The 20697-nt window shown below is 47.6% G+C and overlaps 1 protein-coding gene and 1 long non-coding RNA gene across 2 annotated transcripts in view; one reads left to right on the forward strand and one right to left on the reverse strand.

The window, feature by feature from the left end:
* Positions 1-19940, reverse strand: part of LOC128323881 (uncharacterized) — a 40440-nt gene extending 20500 nt beyond the window's left edge. Inside the window, exon 1 of the long non-coding RNA XR_008306512.1 lies at positions 19756-19940. This is a non-coding gene — a long non-coding RNA (uncharacterized LOC128323881). The remainder of the gene's footprint in view (positions 1-19755) is intronic.
* LOC128323880 (uncharacterized) lies at positions 10877-15371 on the forward strand. Its single transcript, XM_053247772.1, has 2 exons — positions 10877-13315; positions 14318-15371. Exons 1-2 carry the CDS (start codon positions 11636-11638, stop codon positions 14705-14707), a joined length of 2070 nt encoding a protein of 689 aa, XP_053103747.1. The 5' UTR covers positions 10877-11635; the 3' UTR covers positions 14708-15371.
* Positions 19941-20697: the final 757 nt, after the last annotated feature.

Here is a 20697-nt window from a genome sequence, read left to right on the forward strand (position 1 = left end):
TTTTGTTTGTCCAAATGCAGACAACTACAGTTTAGACAAAAAATGGGCCTGCAGTTTCCTTCCCTAGACTTCAATTTGTACCTTTGGTTTGTAGTGAGTTTTGCCTCCTGGAACTCTGGTTCTGCAGTGCCAGCATTACATCTGCATGCAGCACCACAGTCCTGTTGTCTGGCAACCAGAGTTGAGAGAGGAAGCTCCTTCCTCGCTCTGGGTGCTATTGGCTGCCAGGGCTGTCCTTCAATCAAGAAGGAAGCCCTGGCAGCCAGTTCCCCCTCCTTTCTGCAGAGAGGGAGCTCTCCGTGATGTCTGAATTCGGATGGGAGAGTGAGGGGAGGGGGGACCCATTAGCACATTACTTGCTAGTGTGGCCATTGAGGTACATCATTATCGAATTCGAACCCATTGGACACATAGTTCCACTTTACGTGCAAATTCGGCCAGTGGGGTACAACATTGAGTCTTGTTATTGAAATGTGATTTTTATCTTTGTTGCTGCTACTATGGTTTCCCCCCTCCCTCTAATGCTCTGAGAACAGGGAAGAAAAAACCCATACCCAGCATAACAACTCCAAGGAAGGGAGGTATTGGATTGCTCCCCCCACCACCACAGCTGGAAAAAGCCCATGGTTGCAGCACACCAACAGAAACTCTTCACATTGATGATGAATATTGATTTATCACGAAGAGCCCTGGAAACTCTCTTTGCCCTGGGCCTTGCACACGCTGGCAAAGAATAATCCATGTTAAACTCTGCATGTGGCAATGGCCTTCACCTCCAATTTTTCTCTCTGGGGATATGACAATGGAGAGATAACTTACTTTAGTACTTTGCTTTGTGCATTGGTTGATGACTCATTATTTGCTTCCCTCTTATAAAAAAAGAAGCTTCTGGCTGGCTCTGGAATGAGGAAAAATATAAAACTGAGAGAAACACCTGTGCATTAGGACACATGCTGGGATAGCTGTTGATCCATCTGCAAAACAAGCTAGCTAGCTATTTGATCCTGGATGGCTGGGGGAGAGCAGAGGGAAGAGAGAATCTCCTCAGCACAGGTATCTTTCCCGCTCCTCCTAGCCTAAGAAAGAGGCTAATTGGTGTGTTATCAGCTCATTATGTGTGTTTGTGCCTACTGAGGCATTTTTTAAAAGCTTGAAAGAGTTTTTATGTCATTTTTGAAGACATTTTACGCAATTGGGAAGAATCCTTTGGATGCTATTTTTCCATCCAAATGTTGTGCTCTATGCCACTGTCATTTTCTCGTTGGGAGAAAAAGCACATTAATGCAGCACTCTGTGGGTACAAATACAGGTGCAGCAATGTATCAAAAGAGGAACTGGAATCAGAGAGCAGTATTAGGAACCCAATAGGCACCTTTATCAGTAGTGATTTCCAGTTCAGGAGAAGATTATATTTTGTTGTTTCATTTCATCACTAACTAAACTTTGAAAAGCAAAATGCCCTAAGTAAAAGTATTAAGGATGATCAAAAAATGCATGTGAAATGATTTGAACAGTCCAGAAATGACTATACACATGCTAAGTACTGTTAGCTGTTTTCCCTGCTTTGCTATTGCTAAACAAATGTGATGCCATAGAACACATAAGCTAAAGTATGCAGGGTTTAATTATTGCTGTATTTAAAAGTCTGCTTAATGTTTAGATTGGTCAGGATTGAATAGGTATTCTAATTTCAAAATGTGAACTGGATTTGTAATACTAGGCCAAATAGGGATGAGGCTGGGGCTGGGGCTCAGTGGGTAGAGCATCTGCTTTGTGTGCAGAACGTCCTAGGTTCAATTCCAGGCATCTCCAGGTAGGGCTGGGCAAGAATCCTGCCTGAAACCTTGAAGAGCCACTGCCAGTCAGTATAGACAGTACTGAGCTAGAGGGACCAATGGGCTGATTCAGCAGAAGGCAGCTTCCTATGTTCCTATGAACAGAACAAGCCTTCACTGACCTTCGGCATGAAAGGAATGGTTTTATTACAGCTCAAAACTCCAGAAGCTTGAATGGCTTCCGCCATTCACTGTGATCCAGCATATATATGGGTGGGTGTGTGGGTGTGTGTGTGTGTGTGTGTGTGTGTGTAATAAAAACAAACCTCTACCTGGACAAACCCCTACCTGGGTTGGAAATCTTCAGATGCAACAGCATCTAGAGCTGTCCTGAATCTGCACTAGACTTCCCATTTGGTCTAGTGAGGGGTATGTTTTTATGACGTTCCCTTGCTGCATCTGCCATCTTGGGATCCAGAAAATCTCTGGGACTGAGACACTTCCTAAAACCTTACTGTAACGACCCATTCAAGCCACAAGGATGAGAAGCAGAACCCTCCAGATTAGTAGAGGTGACCCAGGGCCCAGAAGTATGCCAACACCCCAAGATGGCAGATACATATTCAGCTCTTAGCTAACTACATTTTTGTCATGCTAGAAGAAAATAGAGAGAGGAATTATGCAGTAGCATTAATATAAAATATAAAAGAAACTGCATTATCCTGAGACAGAATGACCCATCTCACCTTCTACTGTCCATCTAGACTGGTCAGTTCAAGTTTCTCCCAGTCCTACCTGAGATTCTTTGTAGGTACAAAAGGAAAATGAAAGAATTACCATGAATTGCTGTGAAAAACATATTCTCTACCATTGAGCCATGGCCTCTCCTCTTCTAAACATGACACTGCTGGCATTCACCTAGCATAGCCAGCTTTCATGACAATCAGCAAGCAGAGTATATTGATCAATGGAAGAAAACTAGGCTTGTGGTTGATAGATTCCTATAGGTCCATAAATAGAGCTTTATAATGCCTGCAAACTATTTTCAAGCCACGCGGAGCTTTCCCCCCCTGTTTGCTTAAACTGCATATCATTCTGTCATGATAATGCACAGCTAACTTCAGATAAATTTAGTATATTGGCTCTTGATACCTAAAGAGGTATCATGACGTAAGTGTCTTTATCTAAGACTCTTGACTTTCAAAGCTGGGGGGAGGGGGATAAGCTAAGAGCTCAAGTTATTGCCTTAATAGAGCAATTGCAAATTCTTTTTCCTTCTTCCAATTGTCAATCTAAATGTACCATCAAAAGTGTTTAAAGGATGAAACTATATCTTGGCGGAGAGAGGGGAGGAATCAGATAATTCTCTGCAGCCCAGGACAAGATGTCAGATATAAGCCACTTGTGTGCCTAACTCTCCACTTAAGTTCTGCATTTTACCATGATGTGTTCAAAGTGATAATGGAAAGGATTTGCCAGTTCCAGCAGAAAGTGATAATCTGATGACAGATTTTCTTGCATCTGTCCCTGAATGTTTATTCCGAAACACTTTCAGTTCTTAACTTTGCCTTTCAAATGAGCAGGGGATTACTGTTGTACCCAATGGGAGGCAGCATTTATTCAATATTAAGCCCTTTTACAGTAGGGTAGGGTGAGGTGGAATACTAGTGTGCATCCTCAAAGGTATTTGTTGAACCATTAGAGTAATGGTTTATAGCTATTAAATAAAATTGCAGTTCTGTTTGTAAGTTCCATTTAAAACAGATAAGCAAAGTGCATTCCATTTTGAAAAAGAAAGAAAACAGCTTAAATCTTGGCTGTAAAAGACTGGGGATGGATATTCTTGTTAACTAGCTCCTTACCAGAGCAGGTCCGAGTAATAAATAGAATACCACTTTCATTTTTTTACATAGGAAGCAACACCTTAGCTCCTCCCTTTACTTTAAACCTGTTCAACTTGTATCATCAATACCCTGGAGTTTCTTGCTATGACCATTCAACGGCCATAATTTAAAACATTAAACAGAGTTTTGGTTATTTTTGCTCCAAAAGTCTGGCTAAATGTCATTTGCCATTGCAAAGCAGCTTTTCAAGATTTTATCTCAGTATGTCCAATATGGTCTCAGAGACAGAGGATATGACACACTGGCCATGGACTTGCCATGAAACACAGCATCTTCATGACAGGTTGTCCCCACACCAACCCCAGCTGTAAAATATAGAATGTATTCCTGTGTGAATACATGGGAAAACAGTATCCACACCTCCACTACATCTTTGTGGGGGCAGGTAGTGTGTACCTGGAGACAAGCATTTCACATGATGGCATTGGGCTACTCAGCAAGGCATTAAGCTGGTCTTATGATAAGCAGCATGAATTGTCCCCTTTGCTAAGCAGGGTTCATCTTGGTTTGCATTTGGATGGGTGACTACATGTGAGTGCTGTAAAATATTCCCCTGAAGGGATGGAGCTGTAGCTCAATGGTAGAGCAACTGCAGAAGGCTCCAGGTTCGCCCCCGGCCTCTCCAGGTAAGACTGGAAAAGACTCCTGCCTGAAATCCTGGAGAGCTGCAGACAGTCAGTGTAGACAATACTGAGCTAGATGGACCAATGGTCTGACTCAGTTTCCTATGTTTCTAACCCATATGCTACAGGTAGAGTTGTCACAGTCTCACAGGGATACTGTTTTCAGCGGTATCCCCCCACTGACCTTACCACCATGCACTCTTGCTGTTAGAGAAGGTTGGCTGGCTGAAACAACGTCTCTCCCAGTCCTTTTAGTCCACTAGCACTGAGGAAGCGAAGGCACTCCTCTAAACAAAAGCAGCATTCACTTGCATGTTATGAGTGTAATAAGGAGGAACAAAAACAGAGGAGCATCTGCTGAGTTTCTTGTATATCTCTTTTGTATCCCATCTTTCATCCAGGAGCTCAGGGCAGCGCACACAAGTTAAAACATATGCCTTTTTCTGTCTGTATTCCAGCAGATCAACTGTTAATCACTAGGCAGGCAAGAAAAAGCACGATGCAACTCTAGTCCCTCTCCTCATAAGGAAGCAAACCCTGATGCTATGGCGGGGAAGCCGGAGTAACAGTGCTAATGCTGCACACTACACTACAGTCAGAACAATAGGTCACAGCTGGGTATTGTGGCCAGACTACAGTACATGCCAGTCAGTTTCTAGTTACCTTTGTTCTTGTTTTCAGCTGGATATGTGGATGTGTTCTTTTCTGGGCTCTCCCCCACCCCCCACCATCTCATGTATCCTGTGAGATGTTAATATTTAAGTTAGCATCCATAGTAACGCCTCCCCCCACCTTTTCTTTTTAGAAAATCATTGCAAGGGAAACAACAGATTGAAATCCCACTGAGTAATTTTAACAGAAAGTGGATAAAACAAGAAAAGATGCAACCACTAGCAAAGTTGCTCAGCCAAATGCCTCTTGGCTTTCAAGAAGCTCTATTGCTACTCCTTTATCAAAGAATATAGTCAGTTATAGGTCCAGGGCATACCAGGAGCCCAGGGGTTATAAATATTTAGCATTCAATTGTTTCCTGCCCTTTGATAACCAGGAACAAAATTGCTTTTCTGTTGCATAAAGTATCTTTCAAATTCAATTGCTTATCTCCTCATTCATTCAAGAGAGGGAGACTTCAGATTTACAGGAACCAGAACCCATGATACAAATATGGTATATTAAACACACAACAGACCTCTGAAAACTAACCAAAACACAGTCTATTGATTTTAAACTTCTATATCAAGGTATTCTCCAGTGGCCTCAACTGCATCCAGGCCTATGAGAAATTCCAATTATCTGAATTTCTATATATGGGATAAGCATTTAGTTATCAACATCCACCATAAAACATATTTTCAGCTGTTATTAAAGAACTATTACTATGTGGAATTGAATGTGTTTCTACTGAGAACCAAAATGTCACTGAAGCAACTGAAGCAGCATCCTCCATAAGAAATTCCCTTTGCTGCTATGAATAGTGTGCAGACTCCGATAGTAGCTGTGGGTTTGTCACTGCAGAATGCAAAATGAGCCTCTGCAAAGATCCTTTCGATGAGCCCCCATGTCTGTTCCTTTAAATACGACCCTATTGGAGCCTTCCATTTACATCCTATAATGAGCTACTATGACAATACGTTTACTATCCTAATTGATTGCTCTATATGAAACTACAGTTAATACCTAAGGAATTGAATGTAAACATTCTGAAAGACTTACTTTGAAGTTGAAAACACTTGCTTGCTTAAAAAAAAACAACAGAGAATGCCAAACAATGAACTGAACTCTTTAAAATTCATGTTTCAATACTAATGAGAAAGAAGTTTACAAATGGGCATGGGACTTGACATAAATCTTCCTTCCTACTCCGCAGCTTCACCTGCAGTGACAAATGTTACAAACACTCCTATTTCATCACTCCAAGACTTCACTCTGAATCTCCACCAAAGGAACAGCAACAGTGCACTGGACAAGAAATCACATCCAGCTCTCTGAGTGCCTATTATTAATAAGCCCAGCACAATGGCATCAGTTATTTTCAACCTGCTCTTCGGATGGCTTAGATGTTATGCACCCATAACAGGTGCACAAGTTATTTGTGCATTATCAATTTGCATTTCAGGAGTACTGTCCAAAAGGACATTCCTTACAGTGATACGCATTAGTCAAATAAGCAACTAGAACATGCACCTCTCTCTACTAGTAACGTACACGAGTTGCACATTTGTACATTACACTGAAAATGCAAAGCGGATCATCATGGATTGATTGTATATGCTCTTTGGGTGTTTTCTATGAATGTCCCAAGTTGCCCATGGAAGAACAAGCAGCTTGGAGCTCTCCATCTTGCTAAGCACCAGTTCTTCAAATTTCAGTGTTTTAACAGAACTGAATCTTCCATATATGCTGCTGTACACCAGGGCTTCACAACTTCAGCCCTCCCTCTGCTGTTGGACTACAACTTCCATAATCCCTGACTAGGGCTGACCTTAGGGTGGGGCAACTGGGGCAACTGCCCCGAGCCCCACGCTGGCACAGGCCCCGCTCTGGGCACACTGTAGTGCAGCCTGCCCTCTTCTCTCCCCCAGTCTCAGCCACTTATCTTTTCCCGCAGCCCAGCCAGAGCCAATCTTTTGTGTCTGTGTGCAGTTTGAAAGGATCCCAGGCAAACTGCTAGAGCTCTGCCTCTCCCTACCTCTCAGCTGTTCGGTGGTTGGGCGGGGCTTCCAGAGAGGCCTCCATGCTGGCCTCCCTGAAGCCTGCAGCTCAGGAAAGAAGCAAGCAAGCAGGCAGGCAGGTAGGTAGGCACAGGCAGGCAGAGAGTCTCCAGCACCAGAGCTCTCTGCAGACCCTCTGCCCAGCCCTGCCCAGCCCAAACCACCCTTAGTAATGGAGGTATGATGTGATTTCCTTTTTGTGGTTATCTCCTCCCCCCCACCTTGAATATTTAGGGATTGGCTTCCCATAGGGCTTTGGTATTGAGCAGAGATGTAGGGCAGGGTGGGAGAAATACATATCTTTAAATTGAAGTGGATTGGACAAATTGTCAGTTTTCAATTTTTTTTTTCTTTAACTTAAAAAAACCCATCCAAAAAGTCCTATAAGTGGCATGCTTCATGGCAGAAAATTACAAAAATGTCTGGAACTGAAGCCCCCCTCCCCCCATTAGACCATCATTCCACCCTCATATGGAACAATCTGCCCTTTGCCTTCATAAAAAAGGGTAAAACGCCCCCTTTCTGCCCCAGCCTTTAGATCACCTGTCATGGAATGACTTGGCATAGGGCTTTGGTACTGAGCAGAGATTTAGGGCAGGGTGGGAGGAATATGTATATTTAAATTGAAGTGGATTGGACAAATTGTTGGTTTAAAAAGAAAGAAAAGAAAATCATGCTTGTTTCATGGCAGAAAATTGCAAAAACTTCTGGAACAAACAATATATTTATTTATTTATTTGTGAATGTATTATGCTCGAGTTGATTTGCAACCCAGAAGGTCTGAGGCTGTGAAGCATGTGTTGCGCTTTTTATTTTATTTCTTTAGATATGCATTATATGTTCAAGCTGGTTGGACATGTCCAAAAACCTCACTCACACTGTTTACATTGTATGTCATCAATCAGTATGATTCTGTAATGATATGAAATGTTAAGGAGGCCCCACACATGCTCATTCACCCCCAGCCCCACACACCCCTAGGGATGGCCCTGACCCTGACTATTGACCACTATGAACAGGATTATAGTCTAACTACAGCAGGAGGACCAAAGTTGTGCAGCCCTGCCATATGCACATATAGAGGGCTGGAGGCTCTGATGGTCTGGATGTGGACTAGTGAACTAAGACAATCAATCCAGACAAGATGGGGGTGCTGTTGGCCAGTAGGATTGCCAATCAGGATGAAGGGCTTTGACTGTTTCTGGATGAGGTTGCACTTCTCTTGAAAGAGCAAGTGTGCAGCTTGAGAACACTGCTGGACTTGGCTCTGCTTTTGGATATTCAGATGGAGGAGGTGGCCAGAAGTGCTTTTGCACAACTTCAGCTAGTGTGCCAGCTGCATCCCTCTCTCAAGAAGGCAGGTGTGGCCACAGTCCCATCACAGCTGGATTACTGTAATATACTCTAGTGGGGCTGCCCTTGAAGAATATTCAGAAACCACAGCTAGTGCAAAATGCGGCATCTAGGATTGTATCTGGAGCTGCCTGCTAGGATCATATTACACCCATTTTGAAAGAGCTGGACTGGCTACCAATTTGTTTCTGGGTGCTGGTTTTGACCTTTAAAGCCCTTGAGGGCTTGGGCCCTGGATAACTGAAGGACCACCTGCTCCCAAGGGTTTCTGCCCACTTGACAAGGTCATCGGAGGGGGCTCTGCTCTGCATGCCAATGGTGAGAGAAGCTTGGCTGTCGAGCATGTGGTTCAGGGCCGTCTCAGTTATTGTCCCCAGGCTTGGGAATGCTCTCCCTGCTGGCATCTGCTCCAAAGTCTGCATTACAGTTTTTAGAAAACAAGTAAAAACATGGCTCTTCACACAGGCTTTTATAAGAGTACAGTTTTTACTGTTGCTGCTTTGTATTTTGTGTGTTAATGTTTTATTTCTTTCTTTATTTATTTATTTCTTTCTTTAAATAGAGAGATTTTATTTTTATTTTTATTTTTAATATATGTACTTTTTGTATTTTAATTGTGCATTGTTTTAATTATATTGCAGACTGCTTTGGGATTCTTTTATGAACAGCGGTATAGAAATTAAACGATAACTAAATAAATAAAATATAAGACCAATTTCAAGACTCACTGGCTGCCATCCAGACGATCACTCCACGTGGGCTACAGGTGGGAGGCCATTTTCACTGATCTTCCCTTTCCTCTGAAGCCCACTGTACCTAAAAAAAAAATGTCCCTGAGGGACATGCAACCCTCAGGGACAGTTTTCCGGAAGCCCACAGTAGGCTTCAGAGAAAGAGAAAGATTGGTGAAAAACACACCTGCTCTATAGCATGTTTGCAGTGTTAATCTGGGTGGCAGCCATTGTTGTTAGCATTATGAATCTATTATTGTTGTGGTGTTAATCATAACCTGATGAAAACTGATTTGCATTAATTTCCTAAGGCATGGTTACATCTACATGTAACAATAACAACATGAGGACACATTTATAAAAAAGCTTCACTGATAAGAATGGCAGAATGACTTTTTCCTGTCATAAGCCAGCCGATTGCAGCTGCTCTAGGCTGCGCGGCTTGTTTGCCCTCAGCCCCACCCCCTGGAGCACGTGGCACTGGGAGCTAGCTCCCATTGGCCCGGCTCCGTCTCGGAGGCGGGGCTAGCAGCAGTGAACCGGCAGCAGGCCTGTGCCGGCTCAGTCCTTCCCTGACCGAGCAGAAGGAAGGACGTGCTGCTGCTCGGCTTCGGGGCCTCCACGTGGCTGGCTGGGTACCCGAATCGGAAGCCGGAGCAGGAGGCCCACGGGAGCGGAACGTCGGGGAGCAGTGCAGCGGCCCTTCGAGCGAGCAGCGGATTGGAGCGGCTCGGCGGCCAGGGCCTCTGTAGCCCGGCCGCCTGTGGTAACGGGCTCTGGGGGGATCACAGGAGAGGCTTTTAAGTCCTCCTCGGAACGGCCTTTGATCTTCGGGCCTCTCCACACAAGGGCTTCTAGGCCCCGGCAGGCCCAAGCTGCCCAGCATCGAGTGAGGGCAGCAGGCCGCCCCAGGCCCTCAGTAGGCCGCGCCAGGCCTTCAGCGGGGGGGCAATTGACTAACCCGGTCATCTGGGGGGAGGGTTGATTGGACGTTGGGGGTGTTGGCTTGAACTGTGTGAACCCCTTCAACCCAGGGCCCATTTAGGCCTTCTGCTAAGGGCGGCCTTTGCCTTTATTGTCGGGCCTGTAGGGCCTAACCCCCCACACACACCCATTTTGGGGGCCTGCATTGACTAGGCCTCCCTGGTGGGCTCGTGGGCCTCCCCTGCCGGGCCTAAGCTCCATTTGGGGGCCTTTCAGTGGGGCTGGGCCTTACCACGGCTAGGTGGGGCAGGCGCTGTGACTCATAGGCCTTCCTTGCCAGCGTAGGCCTCAGTCAGGCCTTGAGCCGGCCAGGTCACTCGTTTACGCACTTGAGGGCAGGGTACAGGCCCATAAGCTTCATCCTTTGGGACATGGGCCCTAAGAAAGCCCCAGTTAAGAAAGCCCCAGTTAAAAAGGGTGGGAAGGCTCCAGCCAAGAAGGGTGGCAAGCCAACGCGGCCACCTAAGAGGCCAAACGCACCCGCCGAATCCTCCTCCGACGATGAGGGCGATTTGGAACTGGGCGCCATCAGGGCGTTTATAGCACGGCTGCAGGCCCTTGAGAGGCAGCGCACCACTCTAGAGGGCGACGAGGCGGGCGGGGGGCCTTCGGGGGTGCCCCCACATGCAAAAAAGTCAAACAGGGCGGAAAAGAAGGCAAAACTAATGCAGGGCTTTGCTGACCGTCTAGCAGCTTTGGAGGCGGCGGCGGGAACTGCCCACGAGGAACCAGCGGGGATCACGACACAACCGGCAGACTCAGGACCAGGAGACGGCAGGGACGACAATGGTGAGTCCCCACAGGGGGCCTGGCCGTGGGGACTGCCCTTTAGCACCCCCTACGGACCATACGGGTGGTTCCCAGGGCCAGTTAACTGGGCATCTCCACACGCCACCTGTAATCAGGTCTGGCAAGGGGGGAGCGCTGCTTTGCCCACCCAGGGGCCAACGGCGCAGTTCAGCTCTGCTTGGCATACTGGGGATGGGCCCGTACCCTTGGGGGACCACCTCCTTCCGGCAGTTAAGGAACGGATTTGGAAAGGAGAGTGCATTGACGTGTTCCAATTGCTCTTCAAGGAGCCGGAGCCACTGGAGAAGGAGGGGTCCCAGGGGAAGGACAAGGAGAGGACAAAGCGGAAGCCCATTGAGCATAATTGGGCAAATTGGGTTTCGGGGTACACAATCTACATGGGTGTTCTGATGCAGAAATATCCAGAGCGGGGCCCCGCTCTTGTTAAGTATTTTGATATTATACACAGAGCCTTCATGGACTTTGCTGGTAATGCCTGGGAGCGCTACGACCAAGCGTTCCGCGAGCGCGCCTCCAGCAATGCGGGTATATCCTGGGAAAGGCAGCACCCCGAGTTATGGCTTCAGATTATGACACCCACGAGGCCCTTGGTTGGCGAGCGCGCCGACAGCGGGCACCTCATTTCCAAAACACCGGCAGCGTCAGCGGCTTCGGCCTCAGGCGCACAGGGGGTTCAAGGTCCCCTGGTGTGCTGGGAATTTAACAAGAACGGGAAGTGTGCCCGCTCCCCGTGCAAGTACCGGCATGACTGTGGCTTCTGCAGTGGGCGGCACGCCAGTATCTACTGCCAGCGGGCCAAAGCCCTTAGGGGAAAAGGGGGATACCAAGGCCCGGGAGGGGCAAAGGGCCCAGCAGCCACGGCTGGAAAAGGGCCCCAGCCCAATTAAAATCCCGGTGCTCCGGAGGCTGCTGCGTGACTACCCCAACAGGGAGCGCGCACGCTATATTGAGGACGGTTTTGTGAAGGGGTTTAGGATTCCGTGCCAATCCAGGCGGGTCCATAGTTTTGCACGCAACCTAAAATCGGTTAGGGGGATGGAACACATAGTAGCGAAAAAGATAGCCAAGGAGGTGTCTCTGGGGAGGGTGCTGGGCCCCTTTGACAGGCTGCCACTGCCAACATTGCGGGTATCCCCTTTGGGCGTGGTCCCTAAGAAGGCGCCGGGAGAGTATAGGCTTATCCACCACCTGTCCTACCCAAGGGGCGACTCGGTTAACGATGGGATACCGGCGGACCTTTGCTCAGTACGGTATACATCGTTTGATGAGGCTGTGGCCATGATCAGGGGCTGCGGGCCTCGGGCACTGATGGCGAAGTGCGACATTGAATCCGCCTTCCACCTCCTGCCCGTGCACCCTGATGACTTTGACCTTTTGGGCTTCGCATTTAAAGGGGGATTTTACATCGACAGAGCCCTCCCCATGGGATGCTCGGTCTCCTGTGCGGCCTTTGAGGCTTTCAGCTCTATGCTGGAATGGGCACTGCGCCGGAGGGCGGGGCTACGCTCCTCCGCTCACTATTTAGATGACTTTATTTTTGGAGGAAGGGAGGGCTCTGGCCAATGCCTACACTTACTGCGCTCATTCAGGGCACTCTGCGGGGATCTGGGGGTGCCACTGGCTAAGGACAAGACAGAGGGCCCGACCACGAAGCTTACATTTCTGGGGATAGAGCTGGACACGGTGGGACAGCTCTCACGCCTCCCCGGGGACAAGCTCGGCATCATGAGGGAATTGCTCAGAGAATGCAGAGAGGCTAGGAAGGTAACGCTACGCAAATTGCAATCGCTGGTTGGCCACCTGAACTTCGCTTGCAGGGTGGTGGCTCCAGGCCGCCCCTTTCTAAGGTGCCTGTGTGACGCCATGGTGGGGTGTAATCGACCCCATTTCCTCATTAGGGTGTCTACCGCCATGAGGGAGGATATGGGGCTCTGGCTCAGGTTCCTGGAGTCCTTTAATGGGGTGTCATTCTGGCGTTCTTCCCAGCTGCTCGAGGCCGACTTCCAGGTTCAGTCAGACGCCGCGGGCGGCCTTGGGTTCGGCCTGTACCTGAGAGGGCGCTGGTGCGTGGAACGATGGCCGGGCAGCTGGTCGGAACGGGGAATCACAAGGGATCTCACCTTCCTCGAACTCTTCCCCATTGTGGTGGCGGTGCACATTTGGGCCGAGTCCTTCAAGGACTCGGTCGTGCATTTCTGGTGCGATAATTTGGCCGTGGTTCAGATTATTAATAGCCAGACTTCCAAATCACAGAGGGTGATGGGGCTGGTGCGGGCCCTGGTTCTAACATGCCTTCGCCATAACACGCTCTTCACCGCCCAGCATGTTCCAGGGGTGCAGAACGAGGTGGCAGATGCCCTGTCTCGCTTCCAGATGCAGCGCTTCCGGAAGCTGGCACCTGGAGCCGCCAAGGAGCCCGAGCAGGTGCCCGAATGGTTGTGGAACCTTGGGATGTAGAGGCGTTTAGGGCCATCCAAGCCTCCATAGCGCCCAGGACACGGGTTGCCTACGACAAAAGGGTCAGGGCTTTTCTGCAGTTTAGAGCTCAGGTAGGATTGGTCCATGTGTGGCCTGTGCCGCCGGAACAGCTGATGCAGTACCTGGTGCACCTCCGTGCCCAGGGGCTGGCGGTGAGCACCATGGCCGGCCATTTGGCTGCGCTGGCTTTCTTTGGGAAAGCAAGGGGCCTCCCCGACCATTCTGGGGACTTCAGGGTCCGGCGCATGCTGGAGGGCTGGGCGAGGGAGACGCCCGTGCAACCTGACCGACGTAGGCCGGTCACCCCAGAGGCGCTGCAGCTGGCACTGTGGCAACTTGCCGGGGTTTGTGCGTCTCCTTATGAGGAGGTCCTGTTCAGGGCGGCAGCCTTGGTTGCTTTCTTCGGGGCCTTTAGGGTTGGAGAGATGTTCCCCAGGAGCAGGCGCGGCCCCACGAGTAGGGTACTTCAATTCAGTGACCTCACCGTGGGTGCTTCCCGGGTGGTACTGCACCTTAGGTTTTCAAAAACAGATCAGAGAGGCAAGGGGCAGAGTGTCGCGCTGCATGCCGCTGGCGACCCGGGCTTGTGCCCAGTCCGTGCACTGGAGGACTACACGGAGGCCAGGGGTTCAGCTATGGGGTGCCTCTTTATCCACGCTAATGGGCGCCACGTGACCCAATTCCAGTTTTGGGCGGTGATGAGGAGAGCCTTTGTGGCGGCGGGGGTGCCTACCCAGGATCTGGCCCCCCACTCCTTTCGGATTGGGGCGGCTTCCATGGCTGCTCGGATGGGTTATTCGGGCCCGGAAATCCGGCGGCTGGGCAGGTGGCGGTCAGCGGCTTACCACCGATACGTGCGGTAGATGGGCGCATAAATTCTGCCCCACCCCACCCCCACCCACGAACCATTTATTTGTGCCACTCCTAACGCTTTCTTCTCTTGCGCAGGGCCTCAGTCGGCTGGGCCGAGGGCGGCCGGGCAGCGCGCAAGAGTCCTCATACTGGGCCATTCCTTCATTTTCTGGGCACGCAAGTGGGCGCAGAGCGCCGACCCTGGAACCCAGCTTGGTTTGGGGCGTTGGGCCACTGTGGAGTGGCTTGGCCGGCGGGGCATGCGGAGGGCCCAGTTCCTGCCGATGCTGCACGAGTTCCTGGAAGGGAATCCTGTCCCGGATGTCCTGCTGCTGCATTTTGGAGGCAACGACCTGGTGGACCAGTCTGGCATTTCGCTCTCAAGACAGATTGCCCAGGACCTGGTGGTCGCCCTCTCCTGGTGCCCGGGGCTGGTGGTCATCTGGTCTGACATCACTCAGCGGCGAGTCTGGAGGGGGGCGGTGAAGCAGAACAAGGTAGATAGGGCTAGGCGCGGGGTGAACGCGGCCATGGCGCGCTTCATCGCCTCAAAGGGGGGTGGGTGCATCCCACACAACGACATCGCGTTCTCGCTCCCCCAGTTATTCAGGGGTGATGGGGTGCACTTGTCCCCCCTTGGTATGAGGTATTTCTTAGACGATCTGCGGCTGGGGTTGGCAACAGTGCTGTTAGGCCTGTGGGGTGGCGGGGCGTCAAGCTAGGCTGACGCCCGCTGTGGCGGGCACAGTGCGGAGGTGAGCGGCTGATGCGGTGCGGCACCTTAGGTAAGCTTTAGCTGTAAGGTGGAGGGGCAGATCCCTTGAGGCTTTACAGATCAGGGATGCTGCCTTGCTCCCACCTCCCTGCAACCGACACCCTTCCGTATGGCTTTACAGCGTCGGACAGGTGATGTAAATTGCAGGGTCCTGACCTTAGGTCGGCAACGAAGGGCGCCCCCTTCTGGAAGGTGGGCCGCCTGGAGCCGAGGTGTCTGTGCCATGAGATTCTAGGGCGGGGGTGGCCACGTGGTGCCCCCCCCATCCGAGCCCGCACTGTTGCTGCTCTGAATGCCAACCCCAGCTGCCGTGCCTGTGCAGGCACTGTCTTAAAACCTTGTACCCCTAATAAAGTGACCAGTTCCTCCATAATACTTCTGTGTCCGTGTCTCCTTGGGTCTGGGTGCAAATGAATTACTCTACTTGTCATGGCCTTTCACAGAATATTTCTCCAGTCCTCTGTTTAGTCAGAGTAGCTGAGCTCTTCATTTCACTATACAACTATACACTATGAACTATATATGAATGAAATGAACTACCGTATATACTCGAGTATAAGCCGAATTTTTCAGCACCCAAAATGTGCTGAAAAAATCAACCTCGGCTTATACTCGAGTCATCTACCTGCTACCATGTCCCCCTTTAATAAAGTACATACTGGTCACAATATAGCCCACTGATGTCCCAATTAATTTAATTTTGTTGGCATTTATTTTGATTATTGAAACTCACCAGTAGCTGCTGCATTTCCCACCCTAGGCTTATACTCGAGTCAATCAGTTTTTTGGTTTCTTAGGTAAAATTAGGTACCTTGGCTTATATTCGGATCGGCTTATACTCGAGTATATACAGTACATATTCATTTCACTATACACTATACACCAGATACAACATGGTGTTTTTTCATCAGTTAACAACAAACCCACAAGTATTCCTGAAAACAATAAATATAAAATAAATATGAGCTGTTCATCTTGTTAACATGAGACTCATTCGAGGTGTGAAATAAAAGATAGAGAGAACAAGCCCATAGACCTGTAGATTATTTTAAGGCCCATGAGAAAGGGATGCAAAAATGCAAAATAACCCAGGAACTAGGGGTTGGCCAGTTGACACCCCGCATCAATATTCAAGTATACAAGCACATGGTCCATAAGTCAAGACAAACAAAGCTCCTTCTTTCACACAGAAGGATCACACTTGTTCTCTGTTACTTCTAATTAACTGTGTAATTTTTATAGTCCTGTTTTAATTTTTTCTATGTGAACCACCTTGTGATTGTTTTTAATGAATGGTGGTATATAAATTTAACAATAAATAAAATAAAATAAAAAAATAAATAAGGGCTAGAGACATCGGGTTGAAATTACAAGTCAGCAATTTTAGGCTGAACATTAAGAAAAACTTCTAAACTGTAGGAGCTGTTTGACAGTGGAACAATCTGCCTCATTTAGAGGTAGAGCCTACCACTCAGTGGTAGGCCCTCCTTCACCGGATGTTTTCAAACTGAAACTGGGCAGCCATTTGTCAGAGATGCTCTAGCAGCATCCCTAAACTGAAAAGGGGGTTGGACTAGAAGGCCTCCAAGGTCCCTTCCAACTTTAGCATTCTATGAAAAAGGTAGGAGTTTGTGCCATTATTAGAACTTCCTGCTTGCTTGGAACATGATGGCCATAGACAGAATGAATTCCATGAAAGTAGATTCAAGCAAAGCTTACTGGGCTCATGTTTCTACTGCAAGGTCCATGTCATTTGCTATGATTATTTTTAAGTATACTTTAGAGGATTAAAGCTTTTGTCTCAGAGCAAGCTCACGTCAGGGGAAGAAAAATGCTGAATCATCCTTGCTGAGCTTCCCAGCTCAGGCTTTTCTGAAAACTTTCCTGTAATTTTTAGTAGGTTCTAAAACCACCACCCACTTATCAACAGAGCTTAAACCCCACCCCCACCACCCCACCCCACCCCCCACACACACCAGGCTTGGGGTGGAAATCCCAGGGAAACTCTCTCTTGCACAAAAATAGTACACAAAAATCCTCCATGTACAAGCCTACACATGGTGAAAAAACTGGTAGTCTGCTGACCGTCTGAGGACATGATTGCACCAGAGTAAGACCCCCTTCCAGCCCCCGCTTTCTCTTGAGTTAAAAACCCCACTCAGAGAGACTTGTAAAAGAAAAGAACAAAAAGAAAAACAGTTTTATTCAAATGCTACAGACTGCTTCCGCCTGAGGCTCTCTCAGCTTTTAGTTACAGGTAAAAATACTCAGTAGTTTACAGGAATACTTCAAAAAGCAAATGATTTGGGGTGGCATGCTTTAAAAATCATGGTTGCCCAGTTGATTATAGCAATAGCAATAGCAATAGCACTTACATTTATATACCGCTTTATAGCCGGAGCTCTCTAAGCGGTTTACAATGATTTAGCGTATTGCCCCCAACATTCTGGGTACTCATTTTACCGACCTCGGAAGGATGGAAGGCTGAGTCAACCTTGAGCCCCTGGTCAGGATCGAACTTGTAACCTTCTGGTTACAGGGCAGCAGTTTTACCACTGCGCCACCAGGGTAATTGTTAACGGATTTTAATTCTTTTTATTCTGTTGTAAACCACCCTGAGCCATTTTTGGAAGGGTGGTATACAAATAAATAAATAAATAAATAAATAAGGAACAAATATTTAGAAAAATACAGAAGCACTGTTAAAAGCTTACAGAGTCTTTTGCAATGCCCTGGCTTTATGGATGAAGGTTCGTGTTTCTTAGTTTAGTTATGTTACAGTTAAACAATAATAGACCCATATCAAGAATATGCAAACACACACAAAAGAAACAGAAAGTCTAAAACAAAATCTGACTAAACAAACTTTCCCTAGACTAAACTTCCCGAAGCTAAAGCCCTGGCTTCCTTTGTCTTGAACTCACAAATAAGAATTCAAGCCCCTGCAGTTCTATCTTCCAAGAGCTGCAGTAATCCTTCAGCAGCCATTGTCCCTGGCCACATGTGTTCCTCTCTGCACCCCCAGCCTGCTTCTTCTAATGAAGAAAGTCCGCTTCCTCCCAACGACTCTCTAGGTCCAACCCACCTGGTGTGCTGATTGGCTGAGCCCTGAAGTTCACCAGCCTGTCAGCCAGGACAGGGTTCACTTCTGGTTAAATATTTAGGGGAGGGGTGGCTGATCACTACATACACTTTATTAATATACACAACTGAGTTTTAATAACATAGGCAACACAAAATATATAGTAATAATAATAATTTACCTGAGAAATAATACAGTTAACATAACTATAATTTCTTTATATTTTAATCGAATCAGTCCAGATCACAGAGTTTTATCTACAGGTCCTTTCCCAATATAAAATTATTTTTTGCAACTAACTCCACAGTATCCAAAGTCAGATTTTTCCATCTCTATATTTAGGGCAATCAGCCAACTTTAAAACAGTTACCACCTATTGTTTAATCAAGTTTGAACAATGGTATTTTTTCTTCTGCCAGTAATGTGTGGCTATTATTCTCACGAATATTAGCAAACAGAACATGAGGTCAAACTTTTTGTTGTTTTTTAAAAAGCCTTAAAATATTCCTGATGACATATGCATCCCCTGACATGTAATTTCTGAAAGATATAGGATAAGAATCTAAGCCAAACATATTATCAGTGTCAGCCATTCAAGAACTTCCACGCTAGAGTGGCTTATATCACTGGAATCCAGCACTAGACAAAACAGGAGATATTGTTAGGGCCAAAGTTAATTGCAGTAGTGCAAAAATCACTGTTTGCACTATTGCAGAAAAGCAATCTGCCAAGTTAGGCTGCAAAGAGATTAGAGTCCAGATCAAAATGCCATAGTAGCAGTCAAGCATTTTTAAGTATCCATAAACTACGAGCTCCCAACAATGACCTCATCTTCAAATCCAGCGAGTAGGGCCCAAGTGCCACTGGTGCCCGAGGCAATTTGGTGAGCCCCTTGGCACCCGCAAACTCATTGCATATGGAACATGCAACAGAGCAATTTTTCCCTCTCCTCCCTTCCTACTAATGGAGATTCTCATTCCCCATTGCACATGAAACACTCCACTGAAAAACTTCCCTGCCCCCCCCCCCCACATAGTGCATGACATAATCACACACTACACCACTGAAGTGTCCCTATGTGTCACTACAACTCTACCAGATTTGGTCCAAATCAGATAGGCGGTTCACAAGTTAGCCCACTTGCGCCTCAAAAGTTAACGTGTCTGCCACCTTGAATTGGGGAGGGGGGAGGATTAGGGCCCCACCATGCACTCACTCACTCACTACACACACACACACACACACACACTAAGCACACTACAGCCAGTCAGAAAATAAAATACTTAAATATTGTTTTTAAAAAATAAATAAATAGATTAGAGTCCCAGACAGGCAGCATGCTTCTAAAAGAAAAATGAGTAGGAAGCAGCTGCTTCAATAATCAGAAATAAGTTTTAAATGAGTTTTAAAAATCATTTTAAAAAGAAAGTCACCCAGAAAGGGGGGTAAAAATTGGGGGGAGATGGGCCAGGGGCCTGAAGCAAGGCTAGTTGACTGGGCAACAAGCAGGAGGGAGGATTGGGCCCCACCACACACTCACTCACTATAGACACACACATTTTAAGCACACTACAGCCATCCAGGAAAATACTTAAATATTGTAATATTGTAATTAAATATTGTAATTCTTTAAAAAAAATAGAGGGGGGAGGGTGGTAAAGCAGGAGTCAGACAAACCTCTCTCTGGAGACCAACAGTCCAGACCACCAGGCAAGGCAACCAAAGTAGCAGCAGTAGCAGTAATAGCTCCTCAGGCAGTAGGCAGAGAAGCAGCAGACACAAGCAGCAGAGAGAGATTCCAAGCCACAAGGTGGTCTTTAAATATACTTTGAATAACCCTCCTTTGAGCACCCCACCTTGTACCTCCCCACTGGCCAATGGGGTGACAGGTCTCCCTAAGTGACACATTTTAAGGCCACTCAAAGGGCCAGACACATCGGGCCTATCAGGGGATCTGCTGCACAACCAATCACTCCAAGTAACACAAGTATCACAAAATGGATGACAGTCGTTCTTACACAAAATGGAGGCTTGAGCCACTCAAGCCAGTTTGAACCGGTTCTATTAGAACCAGGCTCAGGACGGTTCAATATAGAACCGGCTCTAATTTTTATTTTAAAGTTCAGGCTCTACCTAGAACAGGGCTACTCAACCGGCCCTTCTGCAGATGTTGGCCTACAATTCCCATAATCCCTAGCTACTGGCCACTGTGGCTGGGGATTATGGGAGCTGATGTTCAAAAACAGTTGGGGGGCTGAAATTGAGCAGGCCTGACCTAGAACCATAGAACCAGGGTGGTTCTATCCAGAACTGGCCCTATCTAGAACCGGTTTCCACATCCCTACCAGCTAGGTCACAGCCAGCACTTAAGAATAGCACAGTGGGGAAATGTTTGACTAACAAGCAAGAGGTTGCTGGTTCAAATCCCAGCTGGTACTATATCGGGCAGCAGTGATATAGGAAGATGCTGAAAGGCATCATCTCATACTGTGAAGGAGGAGGCAATGGTAAACCCCTCCTGTATTCTACCAAAGAAAACCACAGGGCTTTGTGGGCGCCTGGAGTTGAAATCGACTTGACGGCACACTTAACGTTTGCCTAAAGCCCTTTTACAGCATT

The sequence above is a fragment of the Hemicordylus capensis genome, chromosome 4 (genome assembly GCF_027244095.1).
Source record: "Hemicordylus capensis ecotype Gifberg chromosome 4, rHemCap1.1.pri, whole genome shotgun sequence".
NCBI classification, from domain to species: domain Eukaryota; kingdom Metazoa; phylum Chordata; class Lepidosauria; order Squamata; family Cordylidae; genus Hemicordylus; species Hemicordylus capensis.

What these genes read in the sequence shown, in the direction of transcription:
- LOC128323880 (XM_053247772.1), top strand. Translation starts at nt 11,636, where the DNA reads ATGACTGTGGCTTCTGCAGTGGGCGGCACGCCAGTATCTACTGCCAGC. An exon ending in CCGCCAAGGAGCCCGAGCAG is followed by an intron (nt 13,316 to 14,317) that starts GTGCCCGAATGG and finishes TCTCTTGCGCAG; the next exon opens with GGCCTCAGTCGGCTGGGCCG.